This window comes from Salvelinus alpinus, chromosome 16, assembly GCF_045679555.1.
Source record: "Salvelinus alpinus chromosome 16, SLU_Salpinus.1, whole genome shotgun sequence".
Classification (NCBI taxonomy): Eukaryota; Metazoa; Chordata; class Actinopteri; order Salmoniformes; family Salmonidae; genus Salvelinus; species Salvelinus alpinus.
In genome coordinates, this window is record NC_092101.1 from 6665838 (window position 1) to 6685983 (window position 20146).

At 41.4% G+C, this 20146-nt stretch overlaps 1 protein-coding gene and 1 pseudogene across 4 annotated transcripts in view; both read right to left on the bottom strand.

Annotated features, from left to right (window-relative positions):
* The window catches only part of LOC139540695 (ubiquitin carboxyl-terminal hydrolase 13-like), a 60208-nt gene extending 44842 nt beyond the window's left edge, over positions 1-15366 (bottom strand). For 3 of the 4 annotated variants that reach the window (XM_071344564.1, XM_071344563.1, XM_071344562.1), the window contains exons 1-5: positions 15064-15366; positions 8647-8772; positions 6322-6382; positions 3871-3992; positions 1345-1487 (exon numbers count right to left, since the gene is read on the bottom strand). In XM_071344564.1, coding sequence (XP_071200665.1) covers positions 1345-1487; positions 3871-3992; positions 6322-6382; positions 8647-8772; positions 15064-15174 — 563 coding nt within the window. In that variant the 5' untranslated portion in view covers positions 15175-15366. Of the gene's footprint in view, positions 1-1344; positions 1488-3870; positions 3993-6321; positions 6383-8646; positions 8773-11237; positions 11303-11421; positions 11520-15063 lie in introns of all 4 variants that reach the window. The other variant, XM_071344565.1, reaches the window with a different exon arrangement.
* Positions 15367-17001: 1635 nt separating this feature from the next.
* Positions 17002-19936, bottom strand: LOC139540697 (NADH dehydrogenase [ubiquinone] 1 beta subcomplex subunit 5, mitochondrial-like; annotated as a pseudogene).
* Between the last annotated feature and the right edge of the window lie 210 nt (positions 19937-20146).

The following is a 20146-nucleotide window of genomic DNA, read 5'->3' on the forward strand; positions in this document are numbered from 1 at the left end:
TTATATTTGTGCTCAGTATAAATATAAAATAATTTCTGGGTAACAACTTGACTGTGAATATTTTTTATAAAATATTCTAAAATAAACAACAACAAAAAAACAAGCTGTTATTGGCAGAGGTTTGGAACTCTTACCGCCTGGTGATGTCACCAAAACAGGTTGAAATTTCAGCCAGTCTTTTCAAACAGCTCTTACGCTGAAGGGCACTATCATTTTCACAATATTATTCCAACCTCACTTGGTATATATTTCCACACTATACCAAACATTAGGAACACCTTCCCAATATTGAGTTGCACCCCTCGCTGTGTCAAGCACTGCAACGCTGCTGCATTTTTCACGCTTAATAGTTTCCCGTGTGTATCAAGAAGGGTCCACCACCCAATGGACATCTCGCCAACTTGACGGCGAGATGTCCATTGGGTGGTGGACCCTTCTTGATACACACGGGAAACTATTAAGCGTGAAAAATGCAGCAGCGTTGCAGTGCTTGACACACTCAAACCCATGCGCCTGGCAGCTACTACCTACCGTACCCCATTCAAAGGCACTTTGATTTTTTTGTCTTGCTCGTTCACTCTCGTAATGGCACACAGACAATCCATGTCTCAATTACCTCAAGGCTTAAAAATCCTTCTTTAACCCGTCTCCTCCCCTTCACATAAACTTATGTGAAAAGTGATCATAGCTTTCACCTGGATTCACCTAGTCATGGAAAGAGCAGGTGTTCATAATCTTGTGTATACTCCATGTATATAAAAACACAGAAAATCACGTTTTTGACTGCACTGGGCCTTTAAAAACGACAACTTTTTGTCAATGCCTCATGGCAAAATGGGTAGTACCGCAGGATATTAGCTTTAAAGCAGCAACCAAACATCTCTCTGCCACATGACAAAAAGCGTAGAATTGTAGGAAATTCACTTGAAAACCGCAAAATTCTCTCTCCGATGCCTTTAAAAATGTTCCTTCCCAGGGACAGAGACTTGGTTCATCCGGCTGCCGAAGTCATAGTAAAACTCCTTGTATGCTATTTTATATATCACTTCGGTTGTTCTGATTATGAAGGGGTCCCTGATGAATTTGCTATCACAAAAGTGGTAGACAGACCCAAAGAGTTTGAGAACCCCCGCATTAAGTAACTCAGAAGGACCTCCTAAAACACACAAGAAACACCAGAGGACCCACAAACTAGCAGCAACACAAGAAACAGAAAATGACACCAGACGTACATATTCTACAGATGGCTGACGGGGACGTTGTTCTGAAGCCACCGTCCACCATATTGGCGTTTCTACATTATTGCATAACAGCTGTCAGTCCAATCAGTAGGCAATTCGTTACCTGGGTGGGATCCTCACGCCGTTGTCCTGCTGTCGGAGACTCCTGGCATGTTTGGAAACCTGGATCTCCTCGTCCCAGGACTCGGGCTCCTGTTTTTTGTAGGCTGACGCAGCGTTGAGCACGGCATCGCAGGCTATTGTCACCTGGGAGTCACGGGACACACAGGAGGCATTAGATCTACTGACTGGGGAGATGTGTATCAGTGACTTAATAAGACTAGGACTAGTCACAGGTCTAGGACTGTGGTGCATACAGGAGAATATATAACCTGATCCCAGTTAGATCAGTGAGGATAAGAGACAGGATATGTTCCTGAAACTGTTAATAACATAGTGTCATGGTAATGTCTCGCTGATTTGTCTTTCACCATTACTGGTAGGGGAGTAAGCCTGTAACAGGGGATAACGTAACAACGCCAAATAATGTCACTTTTAAATCAAGTAATACGTGTTTTTTTAGTATAATGTAACAACAAATGGATAACGTAGTAAATCTCCCGAAAACGGTTGAATGATAACGTAATAATTTCCCCCAGATATAGTAATAACTTAATACATTTTCCGGTGGCTATTACATTATCAGGTGTGTAAAAAATTCCGTTATTAATGTAATAACTTCCACCGATAATGTAATAACATCAAAATCCATATTATAATGTAGGTAGAAAGGGGACAGACTAAATTATTATTACAGTACCAATACTACTATGTAAGCTACTGTTAGGAAGTCCTGCCCATTATATATATATATATATATATGTTTGGGGTCAATTTATTTTCCAGTTAATTCAGTCAAGTAAACCAAATTAAAAAATGATCCAAATTGAAAAGCATTGAAAAAAAAATGAATTTCAGTGTACCTCCTGAACTGACTGGAATTGACACCAACCCTGCTTCGCGCCACTGGAATCACTTCTGCAATTGTACCACTGTAATAACTACTGCTGTATACACCTTTTCTATTCATATACTGTCTTTACACACTATTACTGTATATACACACTGAGTGTACAAAACATGACAGACTGACCAGGTGAAAGCTCTGATCCCTTACTGATGTCACTTGTTAAATCCACTTCAAAATCAGTGTAGATGAAAGGGAGGAGACTGGTTAAAGAAGGATTTTTAAGCCTTGAAACAATTGCGAGCGACATGGATTGTGTAAGTGAGGTTTTCAATGGGTGAATGGGCAAGACAGAAGATTGAAGTGCCTTTGAACATGGTATAGTAGTAGGTGCCAGGCACACCGGTTTGGGTCAAGAACTGCTATGCTGCTGGGTTTTTCCACGCTCAACAGTGTCCCGTGTGTACCAAGAATGGTCCACCACCCAAAGGACATCCAGCCAACTAGACAACTGTGGGAAGCATCCCTGTGGAACGCTTTCGACACCTTCTAGATTCCACGCCCCGACAAATTGAGGCAGTTCTGAGGGAAAAAGGGGGGTGCAATAATATTAGGAAGGTATTCCTAATGTTTGGTATACTCAGCGTAAATGAATATACATTATATGTATATGTATATTTATATTGCGGTCTCTGACATTTATTACATTTGGATTATGTGAGTATTGTTTATTTTGTTGGCGCTAGAAACAAGCATTTCGCTGCACTTGTGATAACATCTGCAAATCTGTGTACGCAACCAATAAACTTTGATTTGACTTATCGGTAACACTTTACTTGACACCCAGCGTTATACCATGTCATAATATGCCATAACAACTGATATAACTTGTCATAACCAGTTATAATATGGTCATAACACTGTTATGACACATTTTGACCTACTGTGACATATTTTATGGCAGGTTATGACCTCTACATGAGTGTAAAAACCCACAAAACGTACCACACAACGCAAAACATTATATTAGACCATAGCTTGTGTCATCAGTATGTTTTTGTTATTTACATTTTTTATTAAATGTTATTGAGCATATTAAATTATCATTGTAATTCACACATTGATGTCAGATATGCGCGCCTACCCCAATGCTCTGTTGTTGATGACTGGGGTGAATGCAGGAGCAGGACAAGACACCCTCTTTTTGACTGATGACTGATATAAGGGAATGTGCGTAATAGGCTTATGATGGTCATAATGCTTCGACAGTGTCAAAGTTTATTTTCTTAGTCCAAGTAAAGTGACACAGGATGGTCATAATGCTTCATGACAGGGTCATGAAGTTATTAAAATGAAGGGAAAAAAACATGACTAAAGAATTGATTACAACAAAGGATTTAAGAAAAAACCGTTAAAAACGAAAGGAAACTTCTTGGCAGGGAAAAAACGAATTTGAATAAATGTGAGTTGACACTTATGTAGGTGTCATAACCAGCACACAATGGCTTTCACAACCATAAGACCCTGTGGTGAACAAAATAACACAGCATGCAAAGAAAAGAAAATCACAGGATACCTATGGCATCGGAAAACATGATATGCAAAGGCAAAGGACGGTGCGTGAACCACCGTTTCCCTTCAGAATGCATGGCACACAGAGGGCACGGGCACACACTCACTGACCAGTGCAGGCAACTCCTCAATATTTGGTAAGGGGATCTCGAAGTGGTCTGGAAATATGACGAGCTTGGCCTCGTCTTCACACTCATACTCATCTCCGTTAAAATCACGGTTTAGTTCTAAATCTTCAAGAGAGGAAGCAGACATTGACATTCAGTTACCATAAAACAGTGAGTGATGATTCATACCATTGATTAGCCTGTGCCTTTCACGAAGCATGTGTCTTGTCTAGATAGGATAAAAGATGACATGATAGGATCAAATAAATATGATAGAAAATGGTAGGTGTTTCAGGTGATTAATGCATTTCTGATATCATGTAATTTGTTAGAGGGTAACTGACATGTGGGTTATCCGATACAAAAATGGGGTGTGTACTTGCATTTCTTGAACATTTGAGCTTCCATGTTAGCTGGCTTAATAAAAATATACATCTAGTAAGTGATGCTAACCCAGACTAGGGTTTAGGGTTAGATGTCACAGCTGCTGAGTTCAACTGAGAATAGTATGATGCAAAGTCCTCGTTTAAAAATGTCACAATATAAATGTCAAGAATTTCATAGAATACTCAGGGGTGAAAGTAAGCAAGGTACGCCGTACCGGTAAAATGTGAGCCTATCACAATATTTAAAACAAATATGGCAAGACATCTGCTGGCTATTATACCATCATTGTGGTATACAATGATGGTATAATACGCTCCTCTTTCCATTCATCAAATGGCGAGTACAAAGTGCACCGTTTTAGAATCTGTTATTATTTTGGAGTGGAGAAACATGTGCACAGAACCTTATTTTTGAAGTGATTTATTTGACAATCAGATGGAGACATGCCTGGTTGTGGCCATCCCACAAAAGGTACTACATTTTTACAGTTAAATTACGTCTTCATTATTAGGCCCATAAAAAATAAAAAATAAAAATCACACATAGTGGTGAACAAAATAACACAGCATGCAAAGAAAAGAAAATCACAGGATACCTATGGCATCGGAAAACATGATAAGCAAGGGGAACATAATTCATTTGACACAAAAAGGTTCTGTCTGAGACGTCCCAAATACTGTACATGTGAGGTTTTGATTGGCCAGTTATGCGCTAACCTCACATGTACAGTATTTGGGACGTCTCAGACAGAACCTTTTGTGTCAAAATAATTATTATCCCCCATTGTTCCTATGATTTCCGAAACTGTAAAATAATGGATGAATTGTTCAGTCATGTAAGTAGTCAGATTAAGGTTACTGCATACATTAGACCCTAGTCTACCTTTCAACCCCAGACCTCTAGTAACAAGATGATGTCTTGGCTGGGTGGGTGGGCTGCTGGTTGACTGATTAGATCATCCGACTGGTATGGAAATGCCAAAGCACAATTTTGTTTCAGCTTGTATTCCAATGGGAGTCAAAGCCGAGAGGAGAGTGGGAGGGAGAATGCAGTTCACGTCAGGCTAGAGGGACCTCTGGGTCCACGAGGCTTCAAAATGGGGTCAGGCCTGCAGACGGGTCAGGCCTGCGAAGACGACAATGGGGTCAGGCCTGCAGAGGGGTCAGGCCTGCAAAGACGACAATCGAGCATGTCCAATAAATGGGAGCGTGACGCTTGGAGCCTAGCGCTTCAGCGTACGTAAGCTACAGAGGCAAGGCGTAAAGTGGCTGGTTATCCGGCTTTAGTAGATAGTGGGAGATAAGGGAATGGAGGGTAAGGGAATGTTGGTGGGGCGGTGAAACAGGGGAGGTAACTAGCAAGCGTTGATGTTTAAACGAGCCAGCACCACCTGGCCCTCCCTTGCCCACGTCATTGTGGCCAGTGGCATAAGTGTGTCAGCTGGTGGGGTTGACAGGGTGCAGCAGCTGAGGGCGGCTGAGCGACAGGCAGGGGCAGCCCACTGTAAACTAACCCCCCTGCAGGAGGGGAGTAGGCCAGGTCGGGCATGTGGCACTTTGGATTTAGAACGGTTACTAACTGCATATACAAATAAATGAGCTACATTTAGAGTTGCGCGGCAGTAAAGGACTGGGGGCCCGGGCCTCGACTTTGGACATGGGAAGATGTCCCTTTAGGCAAAATAGTGTAGGGCTACTGCCATATAATAACATACAATTTCCCCTAACAGTTGCACCCAGCCAATGCGCACAAATGACTGCAATACTTACAGCAGATCAAGATTTTCTTGAGAGGGATGTGATTATTAAAACATTGTTATTATTATAAGATTCCATTTCAAACTCGTTTTCAATTAAGTACACTGATATTTGAAACGCCACCAGGTTGCGATTAGAAAGGGGAAATGTAGAGTCATGTCCTACTCTTCAGGAATGACTGGGTACAAACAGACTACTGAGAGAGAAATGTGACTGTACTGTAAAATAAGCCATCAGGAGATTGAGTTTAAGGGGAACTCCCCATGATGATATACGAGTCGTTTTTAGGACAGTACAAGTATCAGGCTTACCTAGGAACACTTTTCCATTTCTTCTTCTGGGGATGGCACCCCCTGCGGCACCTGTAGCTTTCTGTTGGAAACACAAGTCAACAGGAAGAAATGATATTCACGGATCAAGATATACGTCTTAATATCTCAAAGCAAGCCATGAAACATCCCCATCGTTTTCAAAAAAATGATTCATGACAAATAAGAATACCAAAACTGTTTTGGTAAATGTAATGTTGGTTTATCAACACTAATACAACAGTCTCGTGTTGGCTGACAAACTGTCAATTATAACAGTATCAACCATAGAAATCCACACATGGATAAATCAATCAATATGAAACCAAGTGCTTTTTACAATCAATAGAGTAGTCAGTAGACCGTCAACATTTCAAGTCACTAGCGAAGGCTACAAGCCCATTCATTGTGAACTGACTGGGTCCTTCTGATCCAAATCGGGTTCAGGTGGATGCCCATCAATTGTGCAATAGGGCAGGGAGGCGGCCACATCGAACAGACAGGAAGAATGCTGACGCACTCTTGGACCAACTGGCCACATGGGAAAACAGCAGACACAGGAGAAGGCGGAATGTGGCCAGCTGTTTCTGGACAGATCCAGGCATGGAAATAGAATCACTTGCAGGGGAGCTTATCTGGGTCTCAATTAGAACCAAGAGGAAACGGTAGCAGCTGTCGTTTCCAACTGAACCTCCAATTTCTCCTACTGCGATCGATTCCAAATAGAGGCCAGCATTCTGACCTAGTTGATCTGTTGCTGTAAGACGGAGGAAAGAACTACATGGCTGTATCCATTTGTCAGGAAAACAGAAAAGTGAGTGATATCAAGTGATAGTAATAGTATATACAGAAGATATCAAATCAAATTTGATTGGTCACTTACACATGGTGAGCAGATGTTAATGCGAGTGTAGCGAAATGCTTGTGCTTCTAGTTCCGACCGTGCAGTAATATATAACAAGTAAGCTAACAATTTCACAACAACTACCTTATACGCACACAAGTGTAAAGGAATGAATGAGAATATGTACATATAAATATATGGATGAGCGATGGCCGTGCGGCATAGGCAAGATGCAGCAGATGGTATAGAGTACAGTATATACATATGAGATGAGTAATGTAGGGTATGTAAACATGATATAAAGTGGCATTGTTCAAAGTGACACATTAATTACATCCAATTTTTTATTATTAAAGTGGCTAGAGATTTGAGTCAGTATGTCGGCAGCAGCCACTCAACGTCAGTGATGGCCGTTTAACAGTCTGATGGCCTTGAGCAGGTTGCTAGCAATAAAATAAGCATTGCGTTTTTTATTTTATTTTGAAGGTTGTATCAGGATCTGATGTAGATCAATATGTTTGTAGTATCACAACAATAACGAATTGTAGAGTGCAGGTTTGAGGCTTCCTTCTCCCACCCCAACTACGCAATTCTAACTTATTACTACTACATAGGCCTATGCAAAGTGCAGATGACTCGAAGATTATTCACTGAAAGCGTTTCTCAGGAGGCAGTTTAAATTGATGAGGATTATCAGTGACAGTCTCAATGAAAATCAATGGAGGGGAAAGAACATTACCAAAAGGGTCAAAATAAGGAAGAGGGATGAAATACACTTGCATGCAGAACTATGATAGGCTTACATACAATGATCCATCACTGACTAATCTGAAATCGCACCAGAAATGGTGAGGCTACAGTGTGCCTATCTGTGCAATTCTTCATGTCAGAATACAACACAAGGCACGCACGAAGCAGACCACTGTAATTGGTTGAACCTAACAAATCTGAAGATAGGGGACTACCAAATGAATAAGTACGTAGGACCAAAAAAAGCATTTGTTTAAAACAAAAATGTCAACTTCATAGTCTCCAGGGTCACCACAACGTCGACGTATGTGAAGGTTTACATGTTTTGTAGTCAAAAAGGAGGCACACCAGATGATGTCAGATTTGAACCAGCTATAAGTAGGCAATGGTTAGTAAAGTACCAGACGATGTCAAAAGTGTTTAAAGACGATGTCATTGGAAAACACTTTTCTTCCTCTGTATTACTCTATCTTTTTGACTCGAAAGCACAGAAACGTGCTGTTTTCACATACGTTGATGTTAGGGTGGTGCTGAAGATGATGAAGTTGTCATTTTCGTAAATGTCTCTTTAAAATCCTCTCGAAAAAAACTTACAAGCCGCCAGCCTCTTATCAGTTCAATGGATATTTTCATTCAATGGTTTTTGCCAAAACTGAACACAAAGGTGCAGTACGTACTGTTTGCACTGTTAGTGTAGACCAATATAAAATTAAGCACATGGTATGACCCCTTACCTCTTTGACATGGCGTTTGAGATGCATGTAAACGCTCTGTCCCGTTTTACGGTAATGTCTCTCCACATGTTCTCTGCCAAAGCCCAGGAATGTGTTCATACACACATACAAGCCTCCCTCAGACTCCTGTGGACAAAAACAACATGTGGTGAATAACATGCAACACACACACGGTGAATAACATGCTAAACACACACAGTCTAGTGTTGTCAGCCAACAGATTGTTGGCTCAAAGTGGAGGAGAGATTGACTTCATCACTACTTGTTTTTGTAATAAGTGTTGACATGCTGAATGCACAGAGGTGTCTGTTTAAACTAATAACACACAGCTCGGAGCCCCATGCATACCCCACATGACATGCCACCAAAGGTCTCTTAACAATCCCCAAGTCAAGAACAAATTATGGGAGGCGCACAGTACTACATAGAGCCATGGCTACATGGAACTCTATTCCACATCAGGTAACTGATGCAAGCAGTAGAATCAGATGTCAAAAACATAAATATAAACCTTATAGAACAGCAGGGACTGTGAAGAGACATACAATAAGACACGTACTCTACACACGTACACATGGATTTTGTATTGTACATATGTGTTAGTAGTGTAGTGGCCTGAGTGTTATGAAATGTAATGTCATATTAGAAATAGTATAGAACTGCCTTAATGTTGCTGGAGCCCAGGAAGAGTAGCTGCTGCCTTGGCAGGAACTAATTGGGAACCATAATAAATACAAATGAATACACACCCATTTGAGGTAGCACGTGTCAGGAGCATCTGAAATGCTTTAGATGTACAGTGGGGTCCGACATTATTGACACCCTCGATAAAGATCAGAAAAAATGACTGAATAAAATAAATTATTCAAATACTGAGCTAATGTATATACAGTGTAAATACGTTTTTAATTTTTTTAAAATAAAATTGCTAAAAACATGTTTTCGCTTTGTCATTATGGGGTATTGTGTGTAGATGGATTAAATAAAACATTTTCCTCATCAATTTTAGAATAAGGCTGTAAAGTAACAAAAAGATGGAAAAAGTCAAGGGGTCTGAATACTATCCGGATGCACAGTATGCAAACTTTTTGGGGGAAATTATACTATTTTACACTTAATCAAATCAACATTTTATTGGTCACAAACACATGGTTAGCATATGTTATTGCGGATGTAGCGAAATGCTTGTGCTTCTAGTTCCACAACAACTACCTAATTCACACTAATCACAAAAGGATGAAATAAGAATATGTACATATAAATATATGGATGAGCAATGACCGAGCGGCATAGGCGAGATGCAATAGATGTATAAAATACAGTATATACATATGAGATAAGTAATATAACATGTAAATATTATTAAATTGACATTAATAAAGTGACTAGTGATTCATTTGTTAAAGTGGCCAATGATTTCAAGACTGTATGTAGGCAGCAGCCTCACTGTGTTAGTGATGGCTGTTTAACAGTCTGATGGCCTTGAGATTGAAAAATAGCTTCTGTCTCTCGGTCCCAGTGTTGATGCACCTGTACTGACCTCGCCTTCTGGATGGTAGCGGGGTGAACAGACAGTGGCTCGGGTGATTGTTGTTCATTATGATATTTTTGGCCTTCCTGTGACATCGGTTGCTGTAGGTGTCCTGGAGGGCAGGTAGTTTGCCCCCACCCCCCCCCCCCCCCCGGTGATGCGCTGTGCAGACCACCAGCCTCTGGACAGCCCTGCGGTTGTGGGTGGTGCAGTTGCCATACCAGGCGGTGATACAGCACAACAAGATGCTCTCAATTGCGCATCTGTAAAATTTGTGAGGGTTTTAGGTGACAAGCCAAATTTCTTCAGCCTCCTGAGGTTGAAGAGGTGCTGTTGTGCATTCAACACACTGTCTGTGTGGGTGGACAATTTCAGTTTGTCTGTGATGTGTACACCGAGGAACATACATTTCCACCTTGTCCACTGCTGTCCCGTTGATGTGGATAGGGTGATGCTCCCTCTGCTGTTTCCTGAAGGCCACGATCATCTCCTTTGTTTTGTTGACGCTGAGTGAGAAGTTGTTTTCCTGATACCACACCAAGTGCCCTCACCTCCTCCCTATAGGCTGTCTCGTCGTTGCTGATCAAGCCTACTGCTGTTGTGTTGTCTGCAAACTTGATGATCGAGATGGAGGCGTGCATGGCCACGCAGTCATGGTGAACAGGGAGTACAGGAGGAGGCCCCAGTGTTGAGGATCAGCGAAATGGAGATGTTTCCTACCTTCACCACCAGGGGGCGGCCCTTCAGGAAGTCCAGGACCCAATCGCACAGGGCGGGGTTGCGACCCAGGGCCTCAATGATGAGCTTGGAGTGTACTATGGTGTTGAATGCTGAGCTGTAGTTAATGAACAGCATTCTTACATAGGTATTCCTCTTGTCCAGATGGGATAAGGCAGTGTGATGGCGATTGCATCGTCTGTGGACCTATTGGGGCGGTATGCAAATTACAGTGGGTCTAGGGTGACAGGTAAGGTGGAGGTAATATGATCCTTGACTAGTCTCTCAAAGCACTTCATTGCAGAAGTGAGTGCTACGGGCGATAGTCATTCAGTTCAGTTACCTTTGACTTCTTGGGTACAGGAACAATGGTGGCCATCTTGAAGCATCTTGAAGCAGGACAGCAGACTAGGATAGGGAGAGATTGAATATATCCGGAAACATCAGCCAGCTGGCCTGCGCATGCTCTGAGAACACGGCTAGGGATGCAGCCTTGCGAGGGTTAACACGTTAAATGTCATACTCACGTCGGCCACGGAGAAGGAGAGCCCACAGTCCTTTGTAGTGGGACGTGTCGGTGGCACGGTGTTGTTCTCAAAGCGGGTAAAGAAGGTGTTTAGTTTGCCTGGAAGCAAGACGTCAGTGTCCGTGACGAGGCCAATTTTCTTTTTGTAGTCCGTGATTGTCTGTGGACTCTGCCACATACGTCTCGGGTCTGAGCCGCCGTTGAATTGCGACTCCACTTTGTCCCTATACTGACATTTCGCTTGTTTGATTGCCTTGCGGAGGGAATAACTACACTGTTTGTATTCAAACATATTCCCGGCCATCTTTCCATGGTTAAATGCGGTGGTTCGCGCTTTCAGTTTTGCGCAAATGCCACCATCTATCCACGGTTTGTGGTTAATTGCTCAGAGAAATAGATTTTGTTTAACAATAATATTGTTTTTTCAATTAGGTAAGGGTCAAAATTATTGACACCCCTTTTTTTCAATACCTTTCAAAACCTCACCGTGCGAGGATAACGGCACTAAGCCAGATCCTTGATATCCTTAGTCTCTGCTTATGGGCTGCCCTCTTCAATTCAAACCACAGGTTTTCAATGGGTTTCAAATCTGGAGACAGATGGCCATTGCAAAATGTTGATTTTGTGGCCAATGAACCATATATTTGTGTGTTTTGATGTGTGCTTCGGGTTTTTGCCTTGCTGGAAGATGCACTTGTGGCCAAGTTTCAGCCTCCTGGGAGAAACAACCAGGTTTTTGGCTAAAATATCCTGGTACTGGGGAGAGTTCATGATGCCCTTGCCCCATAACATCAAAAATCCACCAACATATTTTACAGTATGTATGGGGTTCTTGTCATTTCAATGTTAGTGGCCAAAGAGCTCTATTTTCATGTCATCTGACCAAAGCCCCGGTTCCAATCCAAGTAACAATGCCGTTTAGCAAACTCCAGTCATTTACATTTGTTGGATGAAATGACAATAGACCTCTTTGGCCACGCACACCAGTGATGGATTTGGTGTCACAATTTGAACACATGAGCAGAAAATAAGGTATTGAAAACACAGTCGTCAATCATTTTGACCCTTACCTTTTTGAGAAACATTTTTTTAACTTGATAAACAAAATCTTTCTCTGAGCAATTGTATAACATTTCCCATTTTTTGTGTATATAATACAGCTCAGTATTTGTATCCTTTATTTTTGCTCATCTTTATAAAGGGTGTCAATCATTTAAGTGTCAATTATTTAAGACCCCACTGCCATAACGATGTCAATTCCAAATAGGTTGTTCAAAAATCTGAACATCAGACACCCAGAGGGCGGAGAACCAATGACATTGTGCCCCTGCCACTAGCACCTAACCTGCCTTGCATCCCCCCAAACACACTAGATAACAAAAATGGGTTCTTAAGGCATGCTTACTTTGGGTCTCTAATGGTAACTCACCAGATGGAATCCATTAATACATTTGGTACAGGGCATACTCAGTACATGGATGTTGCAATTCTCTCAGTTTTTACTGATATTTTCTGATATTGATGTTGTTTAATCACAGTGTAAAATTATTTGGGGTCAATGCGCAAAGGATGTCAAATTTTCAAGGATATTGGAATTCCAGGATATTGGGATTTGTCAGCAGGGTTGTGTCAATAAAATGTCAGGCAATTTACATATAAGCTAGGGCAGGCCTAAATCAAGTGTTTTTGCATTCAGGATGTTATTTTCTGAAATACGCCTAGAACATGGTTTCATGTTTGAAACAGAGTAACTCCAGTGTGGCTTTGCAGACCGTGAAAATAGTTCAACTTTATTTTACCTTTATTTAACTAGGCAAGTCAGTTACGAACAAATTCTTATTTTCAATGACAGCCTAGGAACAGTGGGTTAAGTGCCTTGTTCAGGGGCAGAATGACAGATTTTTACCTTGACAGATTTTTACCTTATCAGCTCAGGGATTCGAGCTTGCAACCTTTCAATTACTAGTCCAACGCTCTAACCACCAGGCTACCTGCCAGCCCTAACTAACTGCCTACCACCAGTTAGAATGTGTTGGCATTCTAGAAATTGGCAGGGAGGTACTCAGATCCAGTCTCGTTACAGAGAAGAAACTAACTTCTGTGGGCGTGGCATAGTGTTTGGCAGGAGCAAGGAGTTTGGATAGCAGGGCAACAAATAACCCTCCATACTAACCTATATCTGTACTTGGGAGTATAGGCCCCCATAAAACTCTCTGCGACATACCTTAAAGTAGCTCGACACACGAGCTTCAAGCACAGGGATAAAAATAACCAACCCAAGTCTCCAGTCTGACATGATGAACTCCAGACAGATGAGTCACTTTCAAAATGGCAATTCTCATTAATAAAATGTTTCGTAGCAACAAAAAAATCTGAATAATTAGTCCAAAAAGCCAAACACTTGGGAGCCACAAGCTTCAGCGTTAAAGTCTGTAATGACTTGCGTCTGTTTCAGTTAATCGGTCTTGTGAAATAAGTAGCCCAACATGGCTCTATTATTCATTTTACGTCCGACTAATGTATTAAGCCAGCAACACACTTGTATCCCCCATGGGCCGACTCGTACATAAAACATCCTCCATTCAAGGCCGTAAAAGGTGTCAGTTGCCTTAACTCGATTGAATGGCTCGTCGGTGTACCAAAAATAAAAAGGGAAGATATGTGTACCATCTTAATAAAACTATTTTACACCACCATTTTCAGATTTTCGGCCAGCTTCCGGATGTTGCACATCACATTAGTGTTGTTAGTGGTTAAAGCTTTGGGCCAGTAACCGAAAGGTTGCTGAATCGAATCCCCGAGCTGAAAAGGTAAAAATCTGTCATTCTGCCCATGAGCAAGGCAATTAATCGACTGTTCCACGGGGGCCTAAGACATGGATGTCGATTATGGCAGCCCCCTGCACCCCTCTCTCATTCAGAGGGGTTGGGTTAAACGCCGAAGACACATTTCAGTTGAAATGCATTGTTGTACAAGTGACTAGGTATCCCCCTTCCCCTTACCCCTGGCTTAATGTGCACCGCAACCTCATGAAGTAGCATTAGCAACCCTAGCAAGGTGGTAGAAAATAGTTTCCTCGTTTTTTATGTATTTGATGCCATTCCACTTATACCACTCCAGCAATTACCATGAGCCCGTCCTCCCCAAATAAGGTGTCACCAACCTCCTGTGGAGCCGGTCCATGGGGGACCCAAATGTATTACAAGTTACACTGACTGCTCCACACCTGGAGGTAAGACATCAGGAAGAACTGCCCTCAAGAGGTATTGTCGCTACTCATGAAGTCGCAGATGACAAGTCACTCACATTGAAATAAATGGATGGACTACAATTTCTAAGAACTCCTATTTCCTCTAACACAAAACCGTGAGCAATAACTCCCATATCAACATAACGTTATTCTAGTGATTTTATGTGTGTGACTTTGAAATAGCGCCTTTTCAACAATGGAAATCCCATTCCACCGGATGTAAACATAATTATTTATTTTTCGTAGACTCGCGCTCAAGTTCAAGAGAACGGTGGTCATAGAACTCCCAGATCCAGACACAAAACAGCGTAACGTTAGCTAATTCACGTGTGTTAGTGCAGTTTACAAGACAGCCTGGAACACACAAACACACCATAATATTGGGAGACTTACGGGCGAATCGTAGGAAAAGGCACATTCATTCTTGAAAACCCTGTCTCCTGATCTGGGAACTCTGATGGTGGGCATATAAGGGACCAGCAGCTCTCCTAGATCTGCAGCCATCTTCCCATTCCTACTCCTCGCACTACAATGCTACGGGAGTCATTAGAGCAGGCTGTCAGAGGAGAGATCCTATTTTTAAATCATTCGGTCTCGACATTCTTCCAGCGACGGGGGATATGACGCTGAAAACATAACGGGAGAACTAAAAAAAAAACACCAAAAAGGTCTTAACAGGTGCGAGGGCTACCAAATTGCGTGTGTAAAAAAGAATTGTATCGCTCTATTTACCATGAAGCGCACTGAACGGTGTAACTCGAGTGGTCACACCCACCCAATTGATAAAACCACACACAAATGGCTACACCTTCAATGTTTTCTCTGACTATTCTATTTTCAAATGTTAATAGGCTACACATTACACCTCTTGACTTTTGACACATAAATTCGGCCAATTAAAGAGTTACTATTTTTGCCCAAATGCCGAAGTCCATATAGGTTACTTAAGATACTTGAGGCAATACTTTATACTATCTAAGATACTAGTTAACAGTATTACTTTAATAAGAGTAAAGAATACTGTAAACAGGTGTGGTCCTTTTTGTCATAATCAGAACAAGAAATACACTACATACTTTAACGGAGGGCAAACAGTTTATTTGACCACACTGACTTTTCAGAGTTGCTACTAAGTACATAAGCCCCGAAATAAAGTTGTTACATACATTTGAGAGCATGAATCTGTTATTTTTGTACCACAATTCAGCATCATATCAATATGTGTACACACTTTTACCCTAGTCTTTCCTTTCATTTAATTTGACCAAAACTTCTGTAATCAGTCCAAGTATGCACCTCAATAGTCCCAAGTGGCTTCCCTCATCTGCATTGATATGAAAGTGGACAAGTAAAGCAAATATACTGTGAGTATCGATCATTATGATGTTGCTTTCACCCAGACTGTTTTCATGACAGTACAGAATGAAGGAGGGAGCAATGTCATCACAGCACTGCCATCTAGTGGACATTCATGGGTTATGACAAAGACACTACTCTTAGGTTTGACAGTAGAATAAAGGAATCACAGCAAAAGTAACAGCAACTGCAGCTTTTAACGACGTGTCGGGAACGTTGTAATTACATCACAACATGCCACTGCTGCCAAATGGGAGAAATACTCAAAAGAAAGTCGTGCACCACTGCAAGAGAATGGGTCGTTCAGTACGGGCCATTGTAAAACATTTAGCCAAATCAATGTGCCCCTGCTAAACAACATTGTAATTGTGAAGCCAATTAGGATCAAATATTAGATGTCTAAAGATGGAAAACAGCATTTCAATGTATAGACAGATACTTTATTTTAGTCATGAAGAAAAGAATATACAAACAGTGATCCTGATCGCCAGTGGTGTAAAGTACTTACGTAAAAAATACTTTAGAGTAGTTCTTAAGTCGTTTTTTGGGGTATCTGTACTTTACTTTACTATTTATATTTTGAACAACATTTACTTTTACTTCAATACATTCCTAAAGAAAATAATGTACTTTTTACCCCATACATTTTCCCTGATACCCAAAAGTACTAGTTACATTTTAATAATTAGCAGGACATGAAAATGGTCCAATTCACACACTTATCAAGAGAACATCCCTGGTCATCCCTACAGGCTCTGATCTGGTGGACTCACTAAACACAGATGCTTCATTTGTAAATTATGTCTCAGTGTGCCCCTGGCTATCCATAAATTAAGAAAATTGTGCCGTCCGGTTTGCTTAATATAAGGAATTTGAAATGATTTACTTTTGATACTTAAGTATATATTAGCAATTACATGTACTTTTCATACTTAAGTATATTTAAAACCACATACTTTTAGACTTTTACTCAGGTAGTATTTTACTCGGTGGCTTTCACTTGAGTCATTTTCTATTAAGGTATCTTTACTTTTACTCAAGTATGACAATTGAGTACTTTTTCCACCACTGCTGATCGCTGACAGTTTAGACTGGGTGGTTGGACCGGTTGGTTTAATTGTCAGGCGTTGATTTAATGCTGTAGTCGACCAGATTCTTGTCCAGTGTCTCAATCTGGAACCAGGGTCCATCTCCCTTCGTTCTCATCTGCTTACGCACCTCTAACTGTTGCAGTCTGCAGATACAAAAACACAAGATTTGTTAGCAAATTAATGTGTACAGATTAAAGATTTATATTGTCCACAGTCTGTTTTCTTTTATATTTTCCTTCTGTTTTGCGCACACAAAAAAGCAGGAATGCAAGTTACGTTTTTATTTGTCATATGTACAGGATACACACAGTATACACCATCCAATCAATCAAATGCATACATGCAGATTCCTTCTCAACAATGCAACAATAAAAAATTATAAAACATAAGGCACTGTTTCAAGTAGATGTCCTGGATGGGTGGGAGCACGGTCTCAGCGATGTACTGGGCCGTCTTTACCACCCGCTGGAGGGCCTTGCAATCATGGACGGAGCAATTCCAGTACCCGGCTGTGATGCAACCAATCAGGATGCTCGATGGTGCAGCGGTAATATTTGGAAAGGACTCGGGGTGGCATGCCGAATTTCTTCACCGCCTTAGAAAGTAGAGACGTTGTTGTGGCCTCTTAACAAGGATTGTGGTGTTGTTGGTCCAGGTTAAGTCCTCTGTGATGTGGACGCAGAGGAACCTAAAAACTGATGACTCTCTACTGCAGTCCCATTGATGTGAATCGGGGCATGTTCCGTCCTATGCTTCCTGAAGTCAACAATCAACTCCTTTGTTTTGCTGACGTTGAGGGAGAGGTTGTTGTCCTGGCACCACAATGCCAGTTCACGTACCTCCTCCCTATAGACTGACTTGTCATTGTTGGCACTATGTTCACTGTGTGACACTCACCTCATCTCGCCCTTCTCAGACTCAATCTGAAACAGGGCCATCATTTTCTCATAGTCTTTCACTGGGGAGTCGTAGAAGGTCCGTGAGATCCACCTGGTGATAGGATGCTGCAAATATAGGGACAACAATAGGACTCAAAATCTGCTTTGCCAAAGTCTGATTGTAAGCAATCTCCAGAGGATCACCTATGTGAATGACTTTGTTTATAGAGGATTTCCATTTAATTTTCTGATAAAATGATTAGTCACTTTTTCCAAAAAAGACATGGACTGTGATAAGAGAAAACAACTGCGACAAAGGGCTCGAAGTACCTTGTAATACTCTCAATGCTCAGGCGCATACCCTTCAGGAATCTCAGCCAGCTCACCTTAAAAAACAGAATAATATACTCAGTTTAATAACCTTAAAAAACAGAATAATATACTCAGTTTAATTCCTCATTTACCATGTTTCTCCATAAACATTCATAAAAAAGTGGCAGTGCTTGTATTGGAGTGCTGTCATTGTAATCCCTGTCACATATAAACATTGGAATATTTCTGTACATCAATGGAAACATCTACACACACTTACCGACAAACACATTCACAGATGTCACAAAGACTGCAACTGGGATTCCAGTAAGCAGGATATAGAATTTCTAGAAATAAAAGTGGGGGGTGAATAAGATTGGAAACTCTGTGGTTCAGTGCTGGGGGGACAGTTGTCTGTAAACCAAACAAAAGTTTATTTAGGAGTATGCTAATTCTAGTCTGAATAACTAGCTACTTACTAATAATTGCAGAAACCTCCTGTCATAGAAGCCAGTGGGCTTGATGACAAGCATCTGCTTCCCATGGCTTCCCCAGCGTATTGCCACTGCAAAGCAAAGTTTTCAGCGATGTTAGGCATTGCAACACATTATTTATGTGGGAATCACCGTATTGTTGCACCAAATAAGGTACAGGTAACTGCCAAAATAAAGGAAACACCGACATAATGTATCTTAATGGGGTGTTGGGCAACCACGACAACAACAAAAAAAAACGTTTACTGTTCTAATTATGTTGGTAACCAGTTTATAATAGCAATAAGGCACCCCGGGGGTTTGAGATATATGGCCAAAATACCACGGCTAAGGGCTGTATCCAGGCACTCCGTGTTGCGTCACGCTTAAGAACAGCCCTTAGCCATGGTAAATTGACCATATACCATACCCCCTTGTGCCTTATTGCTTTTAATCATAACAGTCAAACAAGTTCAATCGCCATCCATTCATGGGAAATTATTTGGCAAGTTCAATAAAAGCTAATTATCTTTTCTCTTGTGACATATAATTATTATTATTATTTTGAGGAAAACCAAATTTTGCTTCTAATGTCATTACAAGTTACTATGATATTCCTTCTTAATTGGCTCGATAAGGTAATGTAAAAAGGTTTTATTGCATAAATATCGCAACTCCTCTGTTGCTGTATAAAAAAAAATGTGGGCCGGTTTGCAGTCCTTTTGCGCGGGTTTTGAGTAGTCATTGGACTATTAATTTAGCTAGACCTGGCAACCCTGTGAAACATGCAGATACCTAATCAAGCTCAGTGTCTTACCACCATGCACCTCTCAAATGTTGTAACAATGCGGAGGGCTCCGTATATAGCTCCGTATTGACATGATAGGTTGACGGTAGGTGGGGGCGGGAGGTCCTGTATAAACACAAACTCACTTCCTTGAAAACAACTCTGCAAAGGCTCCCGAGTGGCATAAAGCATCTCAGTGCTAGAGGCATCACTACAGACCGTGGTTCGATTCCAGACTGTATCACAACCGGTCGTGATTGGGGGTCCCATTGGGCAGCGCACAATTGGCCCAGCGTCGTCCGGGCAAAAAGTATGTTCGCTCTGACTTCTGCGGAGGCCGTATCGCAGTAAATGCGGTACTGCAACTGCAGACTGACCATGCAAAGCCTTTTAATGTGCAGACCGAGAGTCAGGGCTCTTAACAAAACGCCCCCATACAGAATACGCCTTCGTCCAATGATTTATGTGTAACGTTAATGTATGGAACTGAGAATCATGATCAAGGGCTAGTCAAGATGAGTACCACGAGCGAGTCATGTAAACGATGGAGAAAAAACATATGTAAAATGAGACGTGTAT